This window comes from Podarcis cretensis (assembly GCF_951804945.1).
Source record: "Podarcis cretensis genome assembly, chromosome: 1".
Lineage (NCBI taxonomy): Eukaryota > Metazoa > Chordata > Lepidosauria > Squamata > Lacertidae > Podarcis > Podarcis cretensis.
In genome coordinates, this window is record NC_137170.1 from 33,911,615 (window position 1) to 33,934,763 (window position 23,149).

A 23,149-nucleotide genomic window follows, 5' to 3' on the forward strand; every position below is an offset into this window, starting at 1 on the left:
GGGAAAAAGAAAAAGCTGTGAAGAGAGTGGTCAACTTAGTATTTAACTTAAAAAATATTGAATATAGTTGCCTTTGCTCTTCATCCTTCAGGTTTTTGGTTGTTGTTGTTTTTTTACATTTGTATACACCAAGTATCACTTATATTCACTGATCCATAATGGCTGCTCAGCCCATCCATAAAAAATTTAAGGTCATATATATATAAAAGGTAAAGAGACCCCTGACCATTACCATTAGGTCCAGTTGTGGCCGACTCTGGGGTTGTGGCGCTCATCTCGCTTTAGTGGCCGAGGGAGCAGGCGTACAGCTTCTGTATGGCCAGCATGACTAAGCCGCTTCTGGTGAACCAGAGCAGCGCACGGAAATGCCGCTTACCTTCCCGCCGGAGCGGTACTTATTTATCTACTTGCACTTTGACGTGCTTTCGAACTGCTAGGTTGGCAGGAGCTGGGACCGAGCAACGGGAGCTCACCCCGTCGTGGGGATTTGAACCGCCGACCTTCCAATCTAGCACGTACACCAATATGTGGACCACATGTCTGGAGCAGCACAGGAAGACTGCCCTGAAACCATTTTGACTCCCAAACTGATGAAATGTTTTCTCTGTAAGGAGGGAGAGGGTAAGGGAACCTTCCCATTGTCTCAGGAATTAAGTGATCACCATCTCAAAGGAATGGCCAGACTACCAGGAAAGGGAATCAGATAACCTGGCAGACAGGAAAAACAACAACATTCAAATTTATGTTGTAAACCGCCTTTTCTGTGATGTAGCTTTGATGTTTGTTGGGGATGGTCTTGGGTTACACCCCTTCTGTGCTGTATGTATGATGTATGGAGGGGTGGTCTTGAGCTCCAGGGCAGGGAATTTAAAACGTCTATATAAGGGCAGGCACACCTTGGTTCTGGGTCCTCCTCCTCTCTCCTGTGTGTGAGGGGAGTACCCTGTTGCAACAGCTTTAATAAAGATCAGGCTTACTAGCTGCTTTGCTTCTCAATATTCTCTGGTTGGCCTCTGTTATTTTTTCCTACCGATGGAGAACCTACAAAGGACTCTATAAAGGGCTCTTGCATACCCCATAAGGGAATAAGGGCAGATTTTGTTTACAACACCTGGAACACGCCAGTTTCCCATGTGGCCGTTGGCTCGCACCCCCAGGCTGTAGTGGAGCATCACAGGTCACCCACCAGACCCTGTTTTGAATTGTGCCTATCCGTGGTGGCCTGGGGGACGTGCTCAGGGAACGGACATGGAGTGGTAGTTTTCTCTCAGGTCTGCTTCCAGACCATAGAGAACTGGCCGGTGCTGTTCGCTGCAGCCCAAGCCACTCCCACCACTGCATATGTAAATGGAGAGAACTGGGGGCCCTTCTCTTCTTTTATGTAGTCACTGCAGTTTTGGATGAGAGGCAGAAAGGACTTTAGAGTTCTGAAAACAGGGGCAAATGGCTTTTCTCCATATGAAATGGACTTATGAATTGTAGCAGGTTCTTGCTTTCTAATGACAAATAAAAACACCAGAAGAAACTACTGGAGTCATGTTTATAGGTTTTACGACATTCTGCAAGAAAAAGAAGAAATTACTGCGAAGGCTGTGAGTTCCTAGATCAGGGTAGCCAACCTGCTCCCCTCTCCATGTTGTGAACTGCTCCTGATGCTGTGGACAACAATTCCTACCGTCCCTGGCTATTGGCAATGCTGCCTGGGGCTAATGGGAGTTGTAGTCTGAAACAGCGGGAGGGCACCATGTTGACCATCACTAGTAACAGAATATAACCCATTCTATACGAACTGTTTACTACTCCTCACTGGAATTCCAACAACCATAAATCTTTTTCCGGCAAAAAATGTTTGAGCAACAACTTGGATGGAGAAACTGAGATGTAAGCAGCTTGCTTTATTCTGCGAACAACTGTCAAGATGAGCCTCTGCCAGGTTTGTACAGTGATGGCCAACCTTCTTGCCGTTCTGATAGTATGAGAGACAGCTGACAGGATGATCATAACAACACTATCTCCTACTTAAGACTTGACTCGTACCCCTCTAACCCCACTGCCATGAAGGAAAGAAAGAAAAAGCCAGCATCTTGAATAAAGATCTAGCATGGGTTAGAAATGGAAAAAGGGCTGGTGAACAAAGAAAAGATGTTTAAATACACAACACAGTAACTCTTCCATAATACTAAGGGCTAAGTCAATGTGGTACCCTCCAGACATTGCTGGACTCTAGCTCAGATCAGCTCCAGTCAGCATGGCCAATGCTGGGATCCAACATCTGGGCAGCACCACATCAGCTACTCATAGACTGTAAACTCCATGTGCAATTCTTTGAATGAGCCCATTATTTCTGAACTGCAGCTAAATTGAACTGAATAAAATCCTAACCCCAGGGGTGGGGGAGAGATCGTAAAAGAATCACAACACAAAAATGAATAGTATTTACAGCTCTAACGCATACTTCCTAAGCCTCCAATGGCCATGACAGATCAGGGATTTTGCAAACTGAACTACTGTACGTTGGAACACAAATATACTGTTGCACGCCGCCCCAATCCATGGATGGATTGCTAACAGACTGGATGGGTGGCTAACAGATTGAGGTTGAATCCTGACAAGACAGAAGTACTGTTTTTTGGAGGGGCAGGCAAGTATGGGGGACTCCCTGGTCCTGAATGGGGTAACTGTGCCCCTGAATGACCAAGTGTGCAGCCTGGGAGTCATTTTGGACTCAAAGCTGTCCATGGATGCGCAGGTGAATTCTGTGTCTGGGGCAGCTGTCTACCAGCTCCATCTGGTACACAGGCTGAGACCCTACCTGCCCGCAGACTGTCTTGCCAGAGTGGTGCATGCTCTAATTATCTTCCACTTGGACTACTGCAATGCACTACCTGTGAAGGTGACCCAGAAACTGCAACTAATCCAGAATGCGGCTGTTAGACTAGTGACTGGGAGTGGCTGCCGAGACCATATAACACCGGTCCTGAAAGACCTACATTGGCTCCCAGTATGTTTCCGAGCACAATTCAAAGTGTTGGTGCTGACCTTTAAAGCCCTAAATGGCCACCATAGCCGCAGCCTTGGATTCAAACAGAACTCAGCAATCTCTCTCTTTCTCTTTCCAGCTTGCTGCTTTGCTTCTAGCTCACATTACTACAAACTCTCTGCTCTCAACTCAGCCTTTCTCCTTCTAACTATCCTTGAGTTAGGGGAAGCCACCCATTTGACATCTTGCATAGATCCACTTCCTTTGTTCCCCTTGGTGGCCCATCACCTGCGCAATTACCTTATCCAGAAACTAGCCTAGTTTACATTTTAACATGCTGGATTCCAGTGATTAAAAGGCTCTCACCATACAGCCTACTCCCCCTATAGCTCATAACACTATTATCCCATATTGTTCCTTAATGGTGTGAAGAACATTCTCTATCTATCAACATAATTTCTGTTTTGTATTACACAGTCAAAAAACACAAAATGTACATTCCATAGCAAAATTTTGGAATTCTATAAACAAAAGGATAACTCATATTGGCCAATTGATTATGTAGCCCACTGTGTGTAAGGACTATGCATACCAAGATGTTATGGTAATCTGGTACTATTTAATGTATAAGTCACAGAACTTGCAAATGGTCTCTTTGAAAGAATTAACCTTTTGAACCTTTCTTAGGGTATAGTGACCCCTAAAGGTACTAAAGTTGAACTGGCTACAGAGGTTCTAAAATGTAATAGAATGAATACATATTTGTTGCTGGCTGTGAAAAGGGGAGCCTGAAGGACACCTTCGGATTTTGTTAGTTGAAGTGGTCCAGTTTCCTCTGAGCCACATCTTAGAAACCTTGATCTGGCAGTAATGGAAAAGGAATTCAACAAGTGGGTATAGTGACCATTCATGAAACAGCCATAAGTCAAGGAAACATTTCCTGTGGAGATCAGGACAACTAACCCCATTGCCAGCTATGAAAAAGGAAATTCATGCCACAACAGTCTACATAATAGTTAGGATGGCTTCCCAAAGGAGATTTCTTTCTTTCTTTCTTTCTTTCTTTCTTTCTTTCTTTTTAAAAATCACCTGTGATATTCAACATTTAACCCACTTCCCCATAAATTCTCTATATTTTATGCTTTGTGGATCCATTTCACGAATTGTTGTAAAAACAGAGCAGTTTGGTGGTGAACTTCAGTCCACAGCTTAGATGTGGCCTTCTAGGCCTCTTTCCTTCCAGTCTTTGGCACTTTCCCCAAAGTACCCTCGACTCTGTGCCCTCGAGTGCTTTTGTCTGGCTAAAACATCTCATTGAACTGTGATAATGCCCCTTGATTGCCGGGATGGAGAACTTTGTAGAGAAATCTCTAGCCTTTGCATGGCTAGAATATAGCCTACTGTACAAAGGTAAACAAAATCACATCAATGGCTCTACCCACTGATGCTTCTGGCTCTCCCGACCTCTGGCAAGCAGCCCCTGAATAGTTTTCAACCCCTTGGGGGCTGAAAAAAAGGGTTCCCAATTTCAACAGTGGAATATGCTGGTACAACAGGGCGCTGGCCTTGCTGCTTCACCTTGTCTAGATTCCAGTCCTTAACATTTCTCCTCCATCCTGTTCACTCACAAGAGGGCCCAAACGACATTTAGGAAACAGCCCTCCTTCTACATTCATACAAGCGCCACAGAGAGTGAAGCTCTGCAGGAGAGAAATGGCCAGGGAGAAGGAAGAAGAGAGAAACCCCTTTCTTAGGAGAGTTTAAGTGGAAAGTTAGATATATGCGGGAGGAGGAGTAAGTTCCCTTCAGGACTGAGACTGAAGTAGCATGAAGCACTGGGACATATACACACACAAGAGTGAATGTAATGTGATTCTAACTAGGGTTTTCTTATCTATCATGTTCTTGTGTTTCTTGTGGCAAGCCACTCACAGCTGTGGAGTAAATTATGCTTACTCCTCCACCTTCTTCCTTCCCTATACAACACTGACTCTTCTGCCACAAGGGACCCTGGTAGACAAATCAGAAGGCTCCTGGTTTGAATCTTGGTCAAGTCAGAATCCAGTTTCTAACCACAAATGTCAAGTTCCCTGCCTCCAGCCCGTTTCCCAGTTCAGTTTTATGTTTGAAGAACTCCACACTCCTTGCTTTTTTAATCTTTCCTTTGTAGCACATTACATTTAACTGCTTATTAAATCAAATCGAAGCAAACAAGATGGCTGCTCTGGCTACTGGCTCTCTTCAGTTTGTATGGGATTAGCACTAGGCAATGCTGTTGCTAGCCTGTAACTTCTCCATGCCTGCAGCTTGGGTCTTGGTTTTACAGGAAGCTGATGCTTTTCAGAGACTGTAATTTAGAGCTGCTAGGTCAACCAGAGATGCACCTAAAATAATAGTACAAAAAGGGTTTTCTGTTTGTAATTTTGATTAAAGTGGATATTCTTCAGAGAGAATGAAATCAATCAGTCACTTTGATATTGACTCAAAAGCTGGTGGTGATAGGAAGAATGGATGAATTGTTAGTGTTGATGTACTTTCACTGCTTCCTTGGAAACTAGAGAGAGATGGGCGTAGTGCAATTAACCGTGAAGTGTACCTCTACTGAACCACCAGTACAGCTCTCCAATGCTAAAAGGGAGGCAGGTTTCCTCTTGCATTATTTTGCATTCATAAAGATGTTCTAAACCCTTTCAGGAAAAAGAAAAGCAGCAAGACAAGGAAAAGCGCGTGCAAAGAAATGCAACATATGCCCCCCCCTCTCTCTGCACCCATGATCCATTTGCCAAGGCTGCACATGTGGACCTCTCCCGGCCCAGATGCAGTTGAACTGACCTTTGGAAGGGACAATGGGGCGTCTGTCTGCACATGCCGCGGGTAGTTCCTCCCAGCTGATACCACATTTATTTACTTGCTTACTGTCTGCACTTAAAACCCACCCTTCAAAAAATGGTTGCAGTAATGTCACAATTAAAGTAAGTAGAACTTACACTAACATCAGAAACTAAAACGGCAAACAACTAATGACAACAACGAACAAAACAGAACAGCTAGGCACAGCAATTTCTTTTGTTAATCACGAGTTCCATACAGATACTGAAGCTCCTTGTGTTTCTGTGTATGTGTCTCTGCCTAAGCATTCTTGGGGGGGGGGCGGCACACTGATTGGCATGAGCTGTCTTGTCCTCCTGACCAGGTTACTGCCCCCAGCTCTGCTCCTGAGTCTGAACTGGAAGGAAAAGAGTGCTTGGGGGAGGGCCTACTCTTTGCTATCAAGGGCAAGGCAGCCAGAACTGCTGCTGACGGTTATAATTTTCAGAACTGTAACTTTCAGAACTCTTGCTCAAGTTGCAACGTTGGATGGTAGAGCAACTCTCCACGATACATGTGATAAGGCTTAATTCACTTAAAGCTATGGTTTTCCCAATAGTGATGTATGGAAGTGAGAGCTGGACCATAAAGAAGGCTGATCACTGAAGAATTGATGCTGTTGAATTATGGTGCTGGAGGAGACTCTTGAGAGTCCCATGGACTGCAAGAAGATCAAACCTATCCATTCTGAAGGAAATCAGCCCTGAGTGCTCACTGGAAGCACAGATCGTGAAGCTGAGGCTCCAATACTTTGGCCACCTCATGAGAAGAGAAGACTCCCTGGAAAAGACCCTGATGTTGGGGAAGATTGAGGGCACAAGGAGAAGGGACAACAGAGGACAAGATGGTTGGACAGTGTTCTTGAAGCTACCAGCATGAGTTTGACCAAACTGCGGGAGGCAGTGGAAGATAGGAGTGCCTGGCATGATCTGGTCCATGGGGTCACTAAGAGTTGGACACGACTAAATGACTAAATAACAACAAATTCACTTGGAACGGTATGAAACAAGGAAGCCAACAGGAGTAAGATGCAAGGAAAATGGATTGACAGCATGGATAATGCAGCTAGGACACATGTCTAGGGCTTTCCTTTCTAGAATTGCAGGCATAGTCCCTCTCCCCAATTGGCAATGGGACTGCAATGCATGGGGAGGGAAAGGTTAACTGTTCCCTCTGCAGCCATGATCCCAAGACAGTCGTACCTTGGTTGCTGAACGGCTTGGTACTCGGACGTTTTGGCTCCCGAACGCCGCAAACCAGGAAGCGAGTGTTCCGGTTTGCAACGCCCGAATTGGCTTCCGATTGAGCGCAGGAAGCTCCTGCAGCCAATCGGAAGCTGCGTCTTGGTTTTCGAACAATTCCAGAACTCTTGGAACGGATTAAGTTTGACAACTACGGTACGACTGTAAATATCGCTTCCTGCCCCCCTCCCCTGCCACAATTAACCTCAGGGGGGAAAGCTCCCATTCATACCATTGGGAGCTCTCCCACCACCAGCAAACTGCACCATAGGACAGATACAGTGGCACCTCGGGTTATATACGCTTCAGGTTACATACGCTTCAGGTTACACACTCCGCTAACCCAGAAATAGTACCTCGGGTTAAGAACTTTACCTCAGGATGAGAACAGAAATCGCCCGGCGGCAGCGGGAGGCCCCATTAGCTAAAGTGGTGCTTCAGGTTAAGAACAGTTTCAGGTTAGGTACGGACCTCCGGAACGAATTAAGTACTTAACCTGAGGTACCACTGTACTCATTTGCCAAGATCATGGCTGGAAAGGATTAAACTCCCACCACCACCACCACCACCACTGAAGCCCCAATGCTAATACCTCCCCCATCTGTAATTACAGAAAGAAAACTCAGGTGTGCTTACTAGCCGTTGTGCAATTAGAATAGCAGTTCAGCCCTCTGCTACGTATATATTATCCTTACAGACAAAAAATAAAGGTCTGGTTTAAAAGGAACATGCTTGCAGTTACATCACTTAACAGAAAAGAAGTGAACTTTTTTAAACAGTCACTTTTACCTACCAGCAAGAACAAATGCATTCCATCCAGGCATTGCCTAGCATTGGCATAGCCCCTGGGGTTATGTATCAATACCTCAGAAGTCCTTACCTTTTGACCAGTCCTCCATTTGTATTTCTGAACTTGTTTGATCTGGCAAGGTCTCCGCGTCTTGCTCCAAGACTTCAGAGCTAAAGTAAAGCCAAGTCTAGATAAATAAACGTAAAACAATATATCAGAACACACCTATACCTTGCCCTTATTTGTCAGGGAATTTACAAGACAAATGACTCAAAAAAAATAGGACAATAAAACCTGTTTATTTTAACAGGTGACATTAAATTGACTTTCACAGTAAAATATATTTTTGTTCACACTTTCAGTTTAGATAGATTTATTCTGTTCTCTGTTGAATTTAATGATGGGTGTTGAGAAACATATTAGTCCTCAAAGCCTGATCCTGGCAACAGTTATTACAAAATAGAATGAGTAGGTCCAGGAAAGCAAATATGATTACTTTTTTCTTGGTCTGCATTACCAGTGGTAGTGAATGCAGGATTAGGTCATGTCAAGGTTTTGCTCTGCATAATCCTTAGGTATATATGCAAGTATTACACAGAGAAAGTTCTCACAATATTTTCAGATTCGTATTAAGATACATAAATCACCACGTTAACATTTTTAATTTGTAAGAATAGTATGCTCATTAGAGACAATGTGGAATTACAGTTATTATGCCTGCATTATCACAGTTTTGTGACTTTTTGGTTGGTCTTAATAAAGGTATTACCCAACCATGGGTTTTGGAAAGTTTTTCCCTTTCCTGATCCAACATGGCTACCCTTGTTCTTCATGTTTCTTATAATAAGAAAGTTTACTTCTTAGGAACCCCAGATGGCCATAAAATGAAATAAACTGAGAAACCTAGCCACCATGTAGTTATCAAGTTCAAAATAAGGAACAAGGACACTTTAAAAAAAATTATAGATAAGTAGCTTATACTGTATAGCCTATACTTGATTCAGCTCTAAGAATACACAGTGAAAGCAAGATGAGAGATTTTAAGAGACTTTCTTCTCAGGAGTGAGAGAGAATATTACCTCAGACCCTGAAGTCTGAATTCCTTACAAAAAGTCCTCAAATGAAGCTGTAACTTTGGCTTTTTCAGTTCTGTGTAACTGTGTTGATTTGGGGTTGGCAATTTCCCCCCCTATATAAGTTCCTCATTTACTTTTGGATTAGCTGGAAATATAGAAGGTTATTATTAATATCAAAGAAATGTGTTTTAAGTCAATGAAGTCTTTCCTCTACATATTGCACAAAAAGGTCCATAATAATTGCAGTCTTTTAATAAGGTATTCATATAGCAAGAGATGAAGAAAATACAGTCTTTAATAACCTCTGGAGTATTTTAAAACATGTCTTAGGGCCTTAATGTGCCTAGTAATATACTATTTAAAACCACAATTTTATCCCTCCACAATATACAGTCATACTTCCCCGCCATTTACCCAGCTAATGAATGCCAGCAATTAGTAAAATGTAATCCCACTGCACAATCAGTTTAATGCTTTTAGCACTCAGAAAAGTAAACACCAAATTAATACTGCTCAAGCCATATCAGATCCTACTTGGAAGCAAGCAATTATAGTTCAGCTCCTCAGGTGTAATTAAATGATTGGAATGATTTAGTTCCATAAATGCAAGTTAATTCATAAGCAAGCAACAAATATACTGGGAGTAATTACAAGAAACATTGGCAGCCTGAGCAGGGCATGCTCTTTTATACACCTGGTATAGGAAAATGCTGCCCTCTCCTGGATAGTGAGTGTGACTATCCACTCCAACAGCCACACTAATGTGAAGTATGGCAAAATGCAAGGTGTGAACACAGGAGAATCTTTGAAGGTTAAAAGTCATTATTGCATTTCACACGCACAAACCATCAACTATGGTAGTAGCCATAGTAGATTGCCAGCAAGAATTACTTAAATTACACACAGCCAGCGTTCATGGGCTAGCAGGGAAATGAGTCTTGTTGATCCACAATAGAATCAGACGGACAGCTTTATTCACAAAGCACTTCTTACACAAATATAACCTGCTCACAGAAAATCATTTACAATGTCACGTATAAAGGCTATGCAAATGTCTGTTTTGTGGAATGTACACAATTTAGGAAAAGGCTTCCCAAAATATGTTTCCACAGAAATATAGAACTGGCACAGTTATCTTGCATGATGATGGCTGCAATCTTATACCCATTTATAGCTGGGAGGAAGCCGTACTGAACTCAATAGGACTTCCTTCTGAGTAGAGATGGATAGGATTTCACTGTACATTTTTTCGTATGCAGGGATTATATCCTACCCACATTTAAAATAATCCCCCTAACCAGCATATTAAAGATTTAAGGCTATTCCAGGGTCATGAACATATTCTATTTCTAAAGAGAAAATATATTCTATACAGTCAATTTTTGAAAATACATTAAAAAAATCTTTAAAACTGCACTGGGAAAACTTACCAGTGCCTTCAGTTATAGATCTATAATCCATAACCAAACATAATAAACTAAATAAAATTATTATTATTAATAATGATGATGATGAAGGCTGTTAAATAGTGTACACTGAAGATGTTTAATAGCGTACACTGAAAATGCACACAGATTACAATAACTTATTTTCAGAGTACAACACGCATTGCAATCTAGTTCAAGTTAGTTAAGACCCACTGAAGTCAACAAGTTATTTGTTACTAATTTGATATCAATGAGGCTTAAGTGCGACAAATTTTAGCTGCCTTGGGGCTACGTTGTCATTTTAATCACAGTTAAATAATTTCTGTTGGTGTTGACTGAATCAGGAGTTTTCTTTGACAGCTGCCTTCAGATACCGTAAAATTATAATAATTATTTTCAAAACCAATATTATTTAGTTTACAGTATTGCGGTAAACTGAGAAGGAAATAAGCTTTATATATCTGTGAAACCACATACAGCCTTCCTCTGTACAGACATCACTAATGTGTCAGTGTGTTTTTGAAGCTTTAAACAAATCAAGAACATAAGCACTTAGATATTTGTTTACATCAGCCACCAGACACTGCAATTTGTGTAAAAAGCATAAACATATATAAACATAACCAAGCATTGCCAAATTATACAAATTAAAAGATACTAGAGTATACCACCCTCTCTTAACAGACAGAAGCAAATGAAAGGTTATGTTAAACAAACAATAATATGGAATTTGAATCAGAACCCTGAGTCACTTTTAAGACTTTGTGCTTTAGTCTCTTCATGGATGCTTTTTTTCTTTTTTTGCAACAAAACATGCTTATCTTATTAATCTTTAAATGTTTTTAAATAACCCCTTGTAGATACGAATTCAATTATTTTATTAGAAGACATATTATTAATTTTAAAATGTACAGCACATTTACTTTGCCCTTTAATGCCATGGTCTTATTTTTCTATTCAAATCTTGTACACTGTAAGTTAATTGCTTTTGGAAACTACTTATTATTCATGTAAAAATTAATGTGCCAATGTGTTTAAATCCTTTTAAATGACCATTCATGCATCCTCCCCGTTTAAGTACCGATGAAATCTGTCAAAGATATCAGTGCAAGATGGTTTTAAAGAAAGTTCCAATAAAGATTTTTCCCCCTGCTAACATAAGATTTTCATTTTCACCAACTTTACTTGAATTCCATTAATTTTTTAAGCTGCTTTTAATAAATTCACCAAGTAAAATTTTTTAGGCCCCATAGTCTGTCATTTGTGTTCCAGCTGACTCTATGAATATTAATAACAGTGTTATCCTGATTAAATAGGCTTCATATGAAATCCCTGTGAATCCTATAGCTCAGACATCTCATTTTTTCCAACTCTTTATGAATTTGGATTCAGACATTATGCTGGAAGAAATCTTTAATAACAGATCTACTGGTACATTTCTGTATTCTTAAGCAAGAACGAGATCTTCTCATAATTCAAACAATTAAAAGAAACACGTCTACATCTGAAGGTTTCAGGCTTTCTGTAAATACACACAACACATCTTAACTCTAATGGAAACTTCAGCATTTTCAGAACAAAGGACTGGGTACCTATTAAAAAGTAATACTCATGTCTCTCCCAATACGCACCTTATTTGGTCTTAATTCATAGGTGCTTTGCAGTTACGAACATGTGATTAGATAGAGGAGACCTTCAGGTCTCATTGCAAGAAGATGCATTGGATTCAAACCCAAGACTTGGCACACATATGTCTATCTTGTTTTTATATATTTTTAATGAAATTAAGTAGTAGTTTACCAAAACCTCGTTCAGCAACAGCTTTAACCAAAAGCAAAGCATAAGCATTTCCAGGGACCTCTCCAGGAAAAGAGTGAATTTTTTAAAAAATCAATAGTCACAGGACCTGACCTCCTTTAAGAGGAGGATAGTGTTGAGAGACTGCTGCCTGATTATAATGTGGGTAGGCTATCACTATAGATTTGCCTTAAAGCAAGCAGTTCCTTAGCCCAAGAGCTGCATCCCTGGGGCTCACCCATTTGGGAAACACTTGCTGGTGGTTGGCAAGGCCAAAAAAGGGTGTGTGACCAAAGTGGGAAGGGCTAAGGCTGGTATATACATATACCACACCCAGACAACACAGAGGGAATAGAGAGGAAGACCAGGGTCTGATGACTGGCAGTTCCTCCACCATCTTACAGCTAAGCCTGATCTGAAGAGGAAAAAAGTATGTTACGATTTCTTTATGGCACAACTGGGCAACCTGCAGCCTGACCCACTTTTATGTGGCCTCTAACATCCCCTGAAGTTGCCCCATTTCCCCACCCCATCTAAATTGCTTCTTGCCTGTTAGCTTACTACTTTTCCTGACTTCTAAAAATATTTTGTCACTCTTTCCATCACGTTTCAGAGCAAATGAAAAAGGACATCATTTCATTTGATAAAAAATAATGGATCATTTTTAAAATCCAATTTTTCTTGGAGAAAAAAACTTCCCAAACCACCAAGTTATAAATATCATATATATCCCATCTATGAAACTTCCACTTTCTTTACCAAACAGGAGCTATAATCACCTGCTGCACTAAAAAAGAAAAGAAAAAAGAGGAATCACTGTACTTTTCCGTGTATAACACCCCTCCCCCTATTTTGGGGGACTGAACACTCTATCCACCTTATGGCACAGGATAATCAGTGGGTGTCTCCTTTATGGGGGAGAAGGGCCTTTATTTTTCTGACACAGTGATTGGATAAAAAGCTATCATAGTTTGAAAAAAAGTAAAGGGTGTGTGATGTGAGAGAGAGTGAAACAAGAGTTGTGGTGTAATTGAGAGGAATGATGGGATAGGGAGGGAAGGAGGGAGAGAGAGAGCACAAACTCTGAGCTAAAGGCTGAGAGTATTTTGTGGTGTACTGTGCCTTCCTCTTATGTGATGTGGCAGATCTGCTGCGTGGTAAGTACATGTTGGCTGCTTACTCCCATGCCCACTCTATTTATATATGTGTAAAATAAATCAACTATAAAAAATGTTATATGTCCCCGGTGATCTCTCTTCCAAAGGACAAGCCAAACCCTGGTAGCACTGCCACTAAACCCCTTGATACCTGGGGAAATGGGGAGCATATAACAACACTGTTCATGGCTTTGGGCACTTCCGGGAGAGAGAAGTGGTGGTTTGGCTGCCTCTGTTGGCTCTTGCCGGAAAATAATTACGTGGCAATTGATAATAGACAGATAGTATGACTATTAATCACTCTGGAAATAAGGGTGATTTGGGAGTTAACCTCAAAACACTTTGATCAAACCATTTTTCTGCTGTCTGCACCTGGTGGCTTGGAAAGGAGATAGAATGAGCTGGCAAGCTGAGGAGTTGCCATTGTGCCCAAATGCCATGTAGTCACCTGTTATAGGTAAAGAAGATCCACAACTTCTCTATTTAAAAATACTTCTGGGGCAAAGAAAACAGTAACAAGTAACCCCTCCATCTACAATCTCAAAATCTGTAAGCACTGTCTTCCGTCACTGAAGAAAAACAGAAAGGAAAAACTGATTGTTACAGTGTCTAAAGCAGAACAAAAAGTCTTATTTATGGTTGTGAATGAGGAGAATCCCTGTGTGAAAAATCTTTGACCATTTTTCTGTTTCCTGCCACTAAAGAAGTGAAAAAACTGAAATTAAAGTGGCTATCAGTAGCTGTGGGAAAGGAATTTTCTTTGAGATAAGTTGCAGCTGTGATTTTAAGGTAATAGTAAATGTTACGGTAATAATATCCAGAACATCAAAAGCATCCAGTATGATAAAGGTACTTTTGGATCACCCAATGACTGTTGGTATTGTTCAGCAGTTGATGGCTGAACAATTAAAAATAATCAGATCAATGTTTGATGAAGAAAATGGGCCAAAGAGATATGCCCTTTTAAAATATACTTTTTTGGGGGAGGTCTATTCAGTTGCTGTTTTTATTTTTATTATGTATTTTGTGATTTTATATCTTGATTTTATTCTGTGAACTGCCATGAGACCCCCGGGTATAGGGCGGTATATAAATTCAATAAACAACAACAACACCACAGAAAATGGAAATGGGGAATATTCAGAGGCTCCAAACCAAATTGATGAAAAGTTGGCATGACTGGAACATAAAATAGTTAAACTGAAGTAACAGGTGGTGATGCCGAAATGGAGTTCCATTCAAGGATTTGGAGGAGAAGGAGAATATAAAATCATAAATGGTAAAATGGAGAATTATTTAGATATGGTATTGATGGAACTAAGGGGGCAGGGAAGCTTTGGGAAAACTTCAGTCCTGCCCTTCTAGCAGAAAGAAAGTATTCTGAATATGATCTGGAGCAAATTCAGAGAATGATGCTATTAAAGTTAGTGGACTCGCTCTAGAAAAAGACTGGAAAAAAAGGAAATGGAAGGTCCGGTGGAGGAGATGAGGATACCATCATAAACACAATAGGAAATAGAAATACAAGAAGTGGAACTGAATATATGGAACTAAACATGAACTAATGGACATAATGGGGGGAGATATACATCATATTGGCCCAATGTGTGATCACAGTGGAGCGTAATGATGAAAATTAATGGAGGTAAAGTTAAAAGGAAAAATAGGGTTGACGTTTATCGATAAAAATAACCATTAGAGAACCCATGTTGGAATTTTCATGGGGAAAAGAAATGAATTATTCTGACACACCTTGACTTAAAAGAAATATTGTTTAACAGAAAGTAGAGAATATGGATGTTAGCATGGACTGGATGTTTTAAATCTTCTTTTTTTTAATGTAACAGGCAGATAGAAAATTGGAAGTCTTCTTTTTATATGTTTTTCTAATGTTTTTGTCTATTTTACTTTATTTCTCTTTCTTTTTTCTGTTTCTCTTCTTTCTTTTTCTTCTTTCTCTTTGGAATCCTATATTTGGGGTTTTTATTCAGGTCAAGAGATTGTACACTCATGGGGGTGGCAGATGGTCAACGGAGGACCCCGGGTGAGAGACGGGTGAACATTGTGTCCCAAGGTGAGAGGCTGAGAGGAGAAAGGAAAGATCCCAGGTGATAGCTGGTAGGGGCTACTGTCCTCTGTGGGTGGTAAGGGCTAAGAAGTATTTTTAAGTGAGGACTCTACTTATTCGATTTTTATTTTTTGTAGTTGTAATTTTACTGCAGTATCGGTGCGAACAACAGTAAGGCTGCAGAAACACATGGTAGTTTTAGTTGCAGAAAGGTGGGAGGCTAAATCAAAGCACAGAAATAAGGATAATAAGTGACAACAGGAAAGCAAAGCCATGAGTTTACACACTAATGCCCAGTATTCACTTTGTTCATCCTAAATGAAACTTCAGAGGGAATTCAAGACAAGTGTTCCAGGTCGCTGAAAATGAAGGAAGAAAAGCAATGCCACCCACCATCCCTGCAGCTGTGCCCCCCCCCCAGTTGCTATTTCAGGATGCAGAAGGGGAGGAAAATGGCAAGTAAATGAACCAAGGCTAAAACACGGGAGGAAATCACATTGGACCCAGTGGGCCTTGCTTTTGTGCAACAATGCAGAATAACAGTGTATCCATATTTGCATCCCATGACCACTGGATATTTTTTAATGAGCAACCTCAAGCTACTAGAATGTTTTTCCAGCTTTCCAACGTACACAAGTTATCGTCCCTGGCATGTTGGAGACTGCCTTGATTCTGTTTTTGACAGTTTGCACACAGTTTCCAGATGTCCATTCCCCCAGGCAGGTGACTTAGGTAAAGGTAAAGGGACCCCTGACCATTCGGTCCAGTCGTGGCCGACTCTGGGGTTGCGGCGCTCATCTCGCTTTACTGGCCGAGGGAGCCGGCGTACAGCTTCCGGGTCATGTGGCCAGCATGACTAAGCCGCTTCTGGAGAACCAGAGCAGCACACGGAAACGCCATTTACCTTCCCGCCGGAGTGGTACCTATTTATCTACTTGCACTTTGATGTGCTTTCAAACTGCTAGGTTGGCAGGAGCAGGGACCGAGAAATGGGAGCTCACCCCATCACGGGTCATATCCCTCTTCAGTTATGCCCAGTCAAGATCCCTCTGCACACGGTCACATGTGCCCACAGGCTAGAGACTTACCATACTCGTATTTGGAGCACATCAGAAGAGGTTCAGTGCAGAAAATGTAAGTTCACCTAGCTGAATTTATCACAGAACCCAAACAAAGTTTATCCCTCCTATTTGAGTCAGGCATATAGGAAGAGTATATTAAATTTATAAAGTGCTATCTTCATTATAACATCAACTGATAAGGAAGCAAAAACTGAAAAAACATACCTCCATTTTCCTGGAGTTAATCAGATACCAGGATCTTTTAAGATATCCTGAAACGTTTTGCCCTAGGCCAAGCTAAACTAAATCACTTAATCTAGGAGGGTACTGCATATAAAAGCAAAGTTAGCTTATAGAATAGTTTCCCCAGGGAACAAACAGCCTGTTTTCTTAGCACTCTTATTCATGCCAAGTTTTGATGCAATGACAAACTCCACCACAAAAGGACTTGCGTTTCCACAGAGCTAGAAAAATTTACTGGCAAATCTAAAGGTCAAAAAATTAATAGAAGAAAACTCAACTCAGCCCAGAACAGGTGCTGAGAAGTTTTCACAGCAAAAAGGATAAAAGGTTATAGGCATTTTTTAATGGCTACCTAAAAAGAAAAGAATCTGTAGTTCAGACGCATTTAAATATCATCTCCACCTCTAACCTGAAATTGTGGTTTGAACACTGAGAACATTTCATCAAAAGCAACAACTACCTTATATTCTAATAACATTCCTTGATAATGAAAGCACTACAGTACTCTGAACACTACAAAACTTCATACTTCTGTGCCCATAACATTTCATTTCTGCTCCTTGATGGACGTCTCACACTGGAAAATGAAAGGGGTGATGAGAGTTGTTGTTGTTGTTTAGTCGTTTAGTTGTGTCCAACTCTTTGTGACCCCATGGACCAGAGCACGCCAGGCACTTCTGTCTTCCACTGCCTTCCGCAGTTTGGTCAGACTCATGCTGGTAGCTTCGAGAACACTGTCCAACCATCTCGTCCTCTGTTGTCCCCTTCTCCTTGTGCCCTCCATCTTTCCCAATATCAGGGTCTTTTCCAGGGAGTCTTCTCTTCTCATGAGGTGGCCAAAGTATTGGAGCCTCAGCTTCAGGATCTGTCCTTCCAGTGAGCACTCAGGGCTGATTTCCTTAAGAATGGAGAGGTTTGCTCTTCTTGCAGTCCATGGGACTCTCAAGAGTCTCCTCCAGCACCATAATTCAAAAGCATCAATTCTTCGGTGATCAGCCTTCTTTATGGTCCAGCTCTCACTTCCATACATCACTACTGTGAAAACCATAGCTTTTACTATACGGACCTTTGTTGGCAGTATGCCTGTTGTCCATGGAGTTTTCTTGGCAGGGATACTGGAGTGGCTTGCCGGTTCCTCCTCCAGCTGGATCAAGTTTGGTTAAAACTCTCCACTATGACCTGTTCATCTTGGGTGCCCTGCTCGGCATAGTTCATAGCTTCTCTGAGTTATTCAAGCCCCTTCGCCACGGCAAGGCAATGATCCATGAAGGGGGTGATGAGAGTACTGTCCCATTAGTTCTCTTGGACTTCTCACCTACTTTCGAAACCATCAACCATGGTGACCTTCTGGGTTGTTTATCTGAGTTGAGTTTAGCTGCTGGAGTTTTACAGCAGTTCTGCCGCTTTCCAAAGACGTAGTTTCAGAAGGTGGTTCTGTGGGGACTTCTGCTCTACCCCCTGACCTTTGGCTTATGGGGTGCCTCAATTCCCCATGTTTTTAATAGGCTTGTTCACACGTTTCACTAAAAACAGGCACAAGCGATCTCTATACATGTGCAAACGTTTCTGTGAAAGAATGTCCACTTCTTGATTTGTGCAGCTAAATTATTGTGCAGACAGTTACCCAGAAACTCTTTGAATGCTAGGTATGAAAAACTGTGCAAGTTTTCCTATGACTGCTCAGCTGGTTGTGGCATCCAGAAGTTTCAGCTCCAGTTGGTGAGGTCAGGCCTGGTCACAGTTATCCATCCTCTAGTCATGACCAGCTCATTTATTTCATTATTAAGAGCATTTCTATACCACATCCCACATAAAGTCTTGAGGCAGCTAAAATATTAAAATACATATCAACATATTAAAATACAGAATGATAATGCAACCAAAAACTAGTAGATCCTTGCAGAAAGGAGGATGTAATCCCTCAGCTATCAGCAGATGAGCAGAGGGTTAGATCCTGCCTGCCAGGAGAAAGCAAAATTCATCTCCCCCATGCAGTGGTCAATTTTACCTGCTTGGGAACCGCTGAGCAAGGGATTTTGACAGGTGGGCAGAATACCCCACTTGTCAATCATTTGATATCATAGGAGTGACAGGTGGGTTGCCCCACAGGCCTGTGAAAGTTGGCTGATGGAGTCAGATAAGAATCTGGCCCATGGAATCAGAATGTGGCCCACCCCTGACCTACAGCAGTCTCAGGACCATGGAAGGTGGGGAGGAAGACCTTAATTCTTGCCACAGTCTCGGACTTCCGGTTGACAGCGATCCGAGCGCAAGCGGGGATTTTCCCTCTTGGGGGGATCCCGGGTTTTTCGGAGGATTGGGGGTGTCACAGGGCGCAGTGACCCCTCGAAGTAGTGTCAGGAGGGTGTTCTGACACTCAGGTTCCCGCAGGCAGCCGAAACGCGAACCTCCCGGCCGTCAGGTAGCTCCCAAAAAGAGTGACGAGAACGGCGGGGGGGGAGAGCGGGTTGCAGGGAGGCCATAGCTACCTCCGAGAAACGAAGCCCCGGGCTTGCAAGGAGAGCTCTCAATTCTCGATTGGGAAGAAATTCGGACTTAATTGGGTATAAAGAAGAATCTTAAAATTAAGGAAAGAAACCGGATGAAAAAATTGGAAGGTACGAGACCAGCTTTCTATCCGCAATCAGCTTAGACGCATGGAAACAACAAAGCGATCAAAAGTGAAAGTAAGTTACCGCTCGCGGCTGTTGTTTCTTCTCCCCTTTAACGGAATAAAAATAATCCTTTTTGGGAAGATACAATTTATCAAGAAAGATCCAAACGAAAAGGGGGGACAGAGGAACAAGACGGAGTTATTTAAGTCCTTTTGGGGGCTTGTGAATTTGATCTGCCGTAACTAGACTTTGGTGTGGTGGTGAAATAAAAACTGCGCAACAAAAGGGGATTTCCAGACTCCATTGTTAAAGTTCTACGAGATTGTCTGATGTTTGCCAAGGAAAGAAGGTTTTTTTAAATTGATCTGGCCTGGCGTTTCAGGATTAAACATAATTCGGCACACCCTTTGATGGTTTATTTCTTTTTTCGTGGCAATTTCTTTTTATTGAAATATCTAAATATTTGAGCAATTTAAAACGGCTTGGAGACCTTGCCCCTAGTGGCCAGAAGACACACAACAACTTGTTGTTTGTTTGTTTTTCTCTGTTTTTTTCGGGTCCTTATTTTTTCTTCTTCTAATAAACAACTCTTGGCTTTGGGATTAAAAGAACTATTGATTCACACAAATTTGGATTAGCCTAATTGGTGGCAGAAGAAATATTTATTCATATCGATTTAAGGATTAGCCTAATTGGTGGCAGAAGATTGGTTCGGACATTAACATTTTTTTTTTTTAAAAAAAACTTTTTCTTTGGGTTCTCTCTAACTTCAGCAAATTTGTAAGAGTTGGGTCATATTTAAAACAAATACCTGTACTTATGGATTAGCCGAATTGGTGGCAAGAAGACGTTTATAGACAATTTGAACTGTTGGGATTTAATTTGATTATATTTGATTATATTGAGATTTGGACTGGACTTGATGGACTATGAATGGATGAAAGTGGTATTTGTATCTTGAATTTTGAAAAAAGTGTCATTTATATGTTTGATATAAGAATTGTTTTGAGGAGGGACACAGTATAATTTAGGGTTTGGATCCAACTGAATTAGGGAAACAGTGGGACTGATTTATTAGAAAAGGGAACGGGTAGAAAGTAAGGAGAAGGAGAAAATGTCTCACTTACAGAAGAAAGCTGGGGAAAGAGGAACACCGGGAGAAAGAAGAGGTTCAAAACCTGAGGCAGATTTCAAAGCCGAAATTTTAAAAATGTTTGCAGAAATTAGACAAAGTGAAAAGAATTTGGAGGATAAATTAGAACATGTAGATACTAGAATTGAGCAGGTGGATAACAAAATAGGTAAAATGGACCAAAAGATTGACGATACAGTAAAAGAATTGAAAGGCCAAATAAAAGAAGTTAGCAAGAGAACACAATCTGTTGAGGAAGGATTAAAAAAGACAAAAGTGGAGATAAAAGAAGTTAAAAAAGAAGAGGAGAAGATGAAAGCAGGAATCTCAGAAATGAGCAAAACGCAGGAGGAGTTATGGGATGCAATTTCCATGAACGAACTGAGGCAACGGGAGGTGAACCTAAGGTTGAGAGCAGTTCCAGAGGTTCAAGGAGAAGACATCAAAGATAAATTGATAACGGAAATTGCTCAATGGTTGGAATTACAAAAAGAAGATGTAGAGAAGAGAGTTCAAAACGCATTTAGGATGAGAGTAAGGACAACTAAGACAAGGAAAGTTACAGGAGATTGCTTGATCACCTTTAAAGACAAAGATATGAGGAATCTAATACTCCAAAAAAACAGAGAGAAGCAATTGAATATCGATGGGAGCTACATAATTATTTTTAAAGACATACCGGTCAGATTGTTGAAACGGAGAGACCCATATAAACCATTGGTCCAAATTCTGAAGAAAAACAAGATTGAATTTAAATGGGAATTCCCTCAGGGGATTTCCTTTGTATACAAAGCCAAGAGACATAGACTTACAAGTCCCGAAGAAACAAGTAAGTTTCAGAGACGCTACAAAGAATTGATGGTAGAAGAGGAAGAGGAAGAAGGCGCGGTAGGAGGAATTGACCCGATGGGAGGAAAACTTTTAAAAGGAAAGTACAAAAAGAATAGAGAGACGGATGAAGAGGAGGAGGAGAAAGAAGAAGAAGAAGAAGAAGAAGAAGAGGAGGAGGAAGAAGAAAAAGAGGAATTATAAAGAGATAATTTGAAACAAATTTTATACTTTTTAATTAATCACCAGAAAATATGGCATTGAAATTATGGAATTGGAACATTAATGGGATGAATGATAAGAAGAAAAGAAACAGTATTGAACAATATCTAAAAAGGAAAAATTTGGACATCATCTGTCTTCAAGAAACACATGTGGCAAGGAAGCATAAAAAAATTCTGATTAATAACAGATTGGGTAATGAATTTATATCCTCAGATAAAGAAAAGAAGAGAGGCATAGTCCTTTATGTAAGGAAAAACATAGAAGCTCAACAGATCTTCAAAGATGAAGAAGGAAGAATAATTGCAATACAGATCAATTGGCAGGGCGAAAAATTAATAATTGTCGGGATCTACGCACCTAATGGAAATAAGACTGATTTTTACAAGAAATTGGAAGAAAGGTTGTTTGAATATATGGATCAAAAAATTATAATAATGGGAGATATGAACGGAGTTGTATCAACGGAAATGGATAGATTAAGAGAAAAAAGTGACAGTAAAGAAGGGAAACTACCGAAGACCTTTTTCGCATTGGTGCAAAATCTCAATTTAATTGACATTTGGAGACTTAGACACCCATTAGAAAAAGAGTTCACATTTTATTCGGAACCGAATCAGTCCATGTCAAGAATAGATCAAATTTGGATCTCGAATGAACTAACTACTAGAATCCAACAAATAGAAATCCAACCCAGAGTAATTTCGGATCACAATCCGATAAAAATGGAGATAAAGATGTATGAAGAAAGAACATTCAGATGGAGACTGAAAGATTACCTTTTGGAAGATGAAAGAATCATTCAAGATGCCCGTAAAAAATTGATGGATTACTTTGCAGACAATATGAACAAAGGCACAAAGATCAGCACAGTTTGGGATGCAAGCAAGGCGGTAATGAGGGGATTCTTCATCCAACAGAATGCGATTAAAAATAAGAACAGAGAGAAAGGGAAGAAGGAAATCCTAAAACAAATAATGGACAATGAACAAAAGTTAATCAAAAAGCCAAATAACATCAAGATAAAACAAAATATTAAAGTCTTGCAGACACAGTTTGCCATGATCATAAATAAAGAAGTCGAATGGAACATTAAAAGACTGAGACAAAGGAACTTTGAATTCGCAAATAAACCTGGAAAATGGCTTGCATGGCAAATCAAAAAAAGGAAAGAGCAAGGTACAATTAACAAAATCATTGTGGATGGCGAGGAAATAGAGAACCCAAAAGGTATCAGAAAAGGATTTTTGGATTTCTATAAGCATTTATATGCAAAATGAGAGAAAAACAATATAAAGAAGATAGAGAAATTTTTGAAAGGAAAAAAGGTGCAAAAGATCCCGACGGAAATGAAAGAAGACTGAATGCCCCAATAGAGAATGAGGAGATAGTAGAAATTATAAAACAGATGAAAAAAGGGAAGGCACCAGGACCAGATGGATTTACAGCAACTTATTACAAAGAAATGAGGGACTCCCTGACGGTACCACTTAAAGAAGTTATGAATAATATTTTGAAACAACAGGACATACCAGAAACATGGAAAGAAGCCTTTATAACACTCATACCAAAACAAGACTCTGATCTCACACAAGTGAAGATCTATAGACCGATATCTCTGCTAAACACAGATTACAAGATTTT

At 40.7% G+C, this 23,149-nt stretch overlaps 1 protein-coding gene across 2 annotated transcripts in view; it reads right to left on the minus strand.

Moving 5' to 3' along the window:
• Positions 1 to 23,149, minus strand: part of MIPOL1 (mirror-image polydactyly 1) — a 197,543-nt gene that overhangs the window by 149,714 nt on the left and 24,680 nt on the right. The window contains exons 1-2 of one of the 2 annotated variants that reach the window (XM_079955029.1): positions 8,959 to 9,057; positions 7,970 to 8,066 (exon numbers count right to left, since the gene is read on the minus strand). In XM_079955029.1, coding sequence (XP_079811155.1) covers positions 7,970 to 7,988 — 19 coding nt within the window. In that variant the 5' untranslated portion in view covers positions 7,989 to 8,066; positions 8,959 to 9,057. Of the gene's footprint in view, positions 1 to 7,969; positions 8,067 to 8,958; positions 9,058 to 23,149 lie in introns of those variants that run through there. The other variant, XM_079955028.1, reaches the window with a different exon arrangement.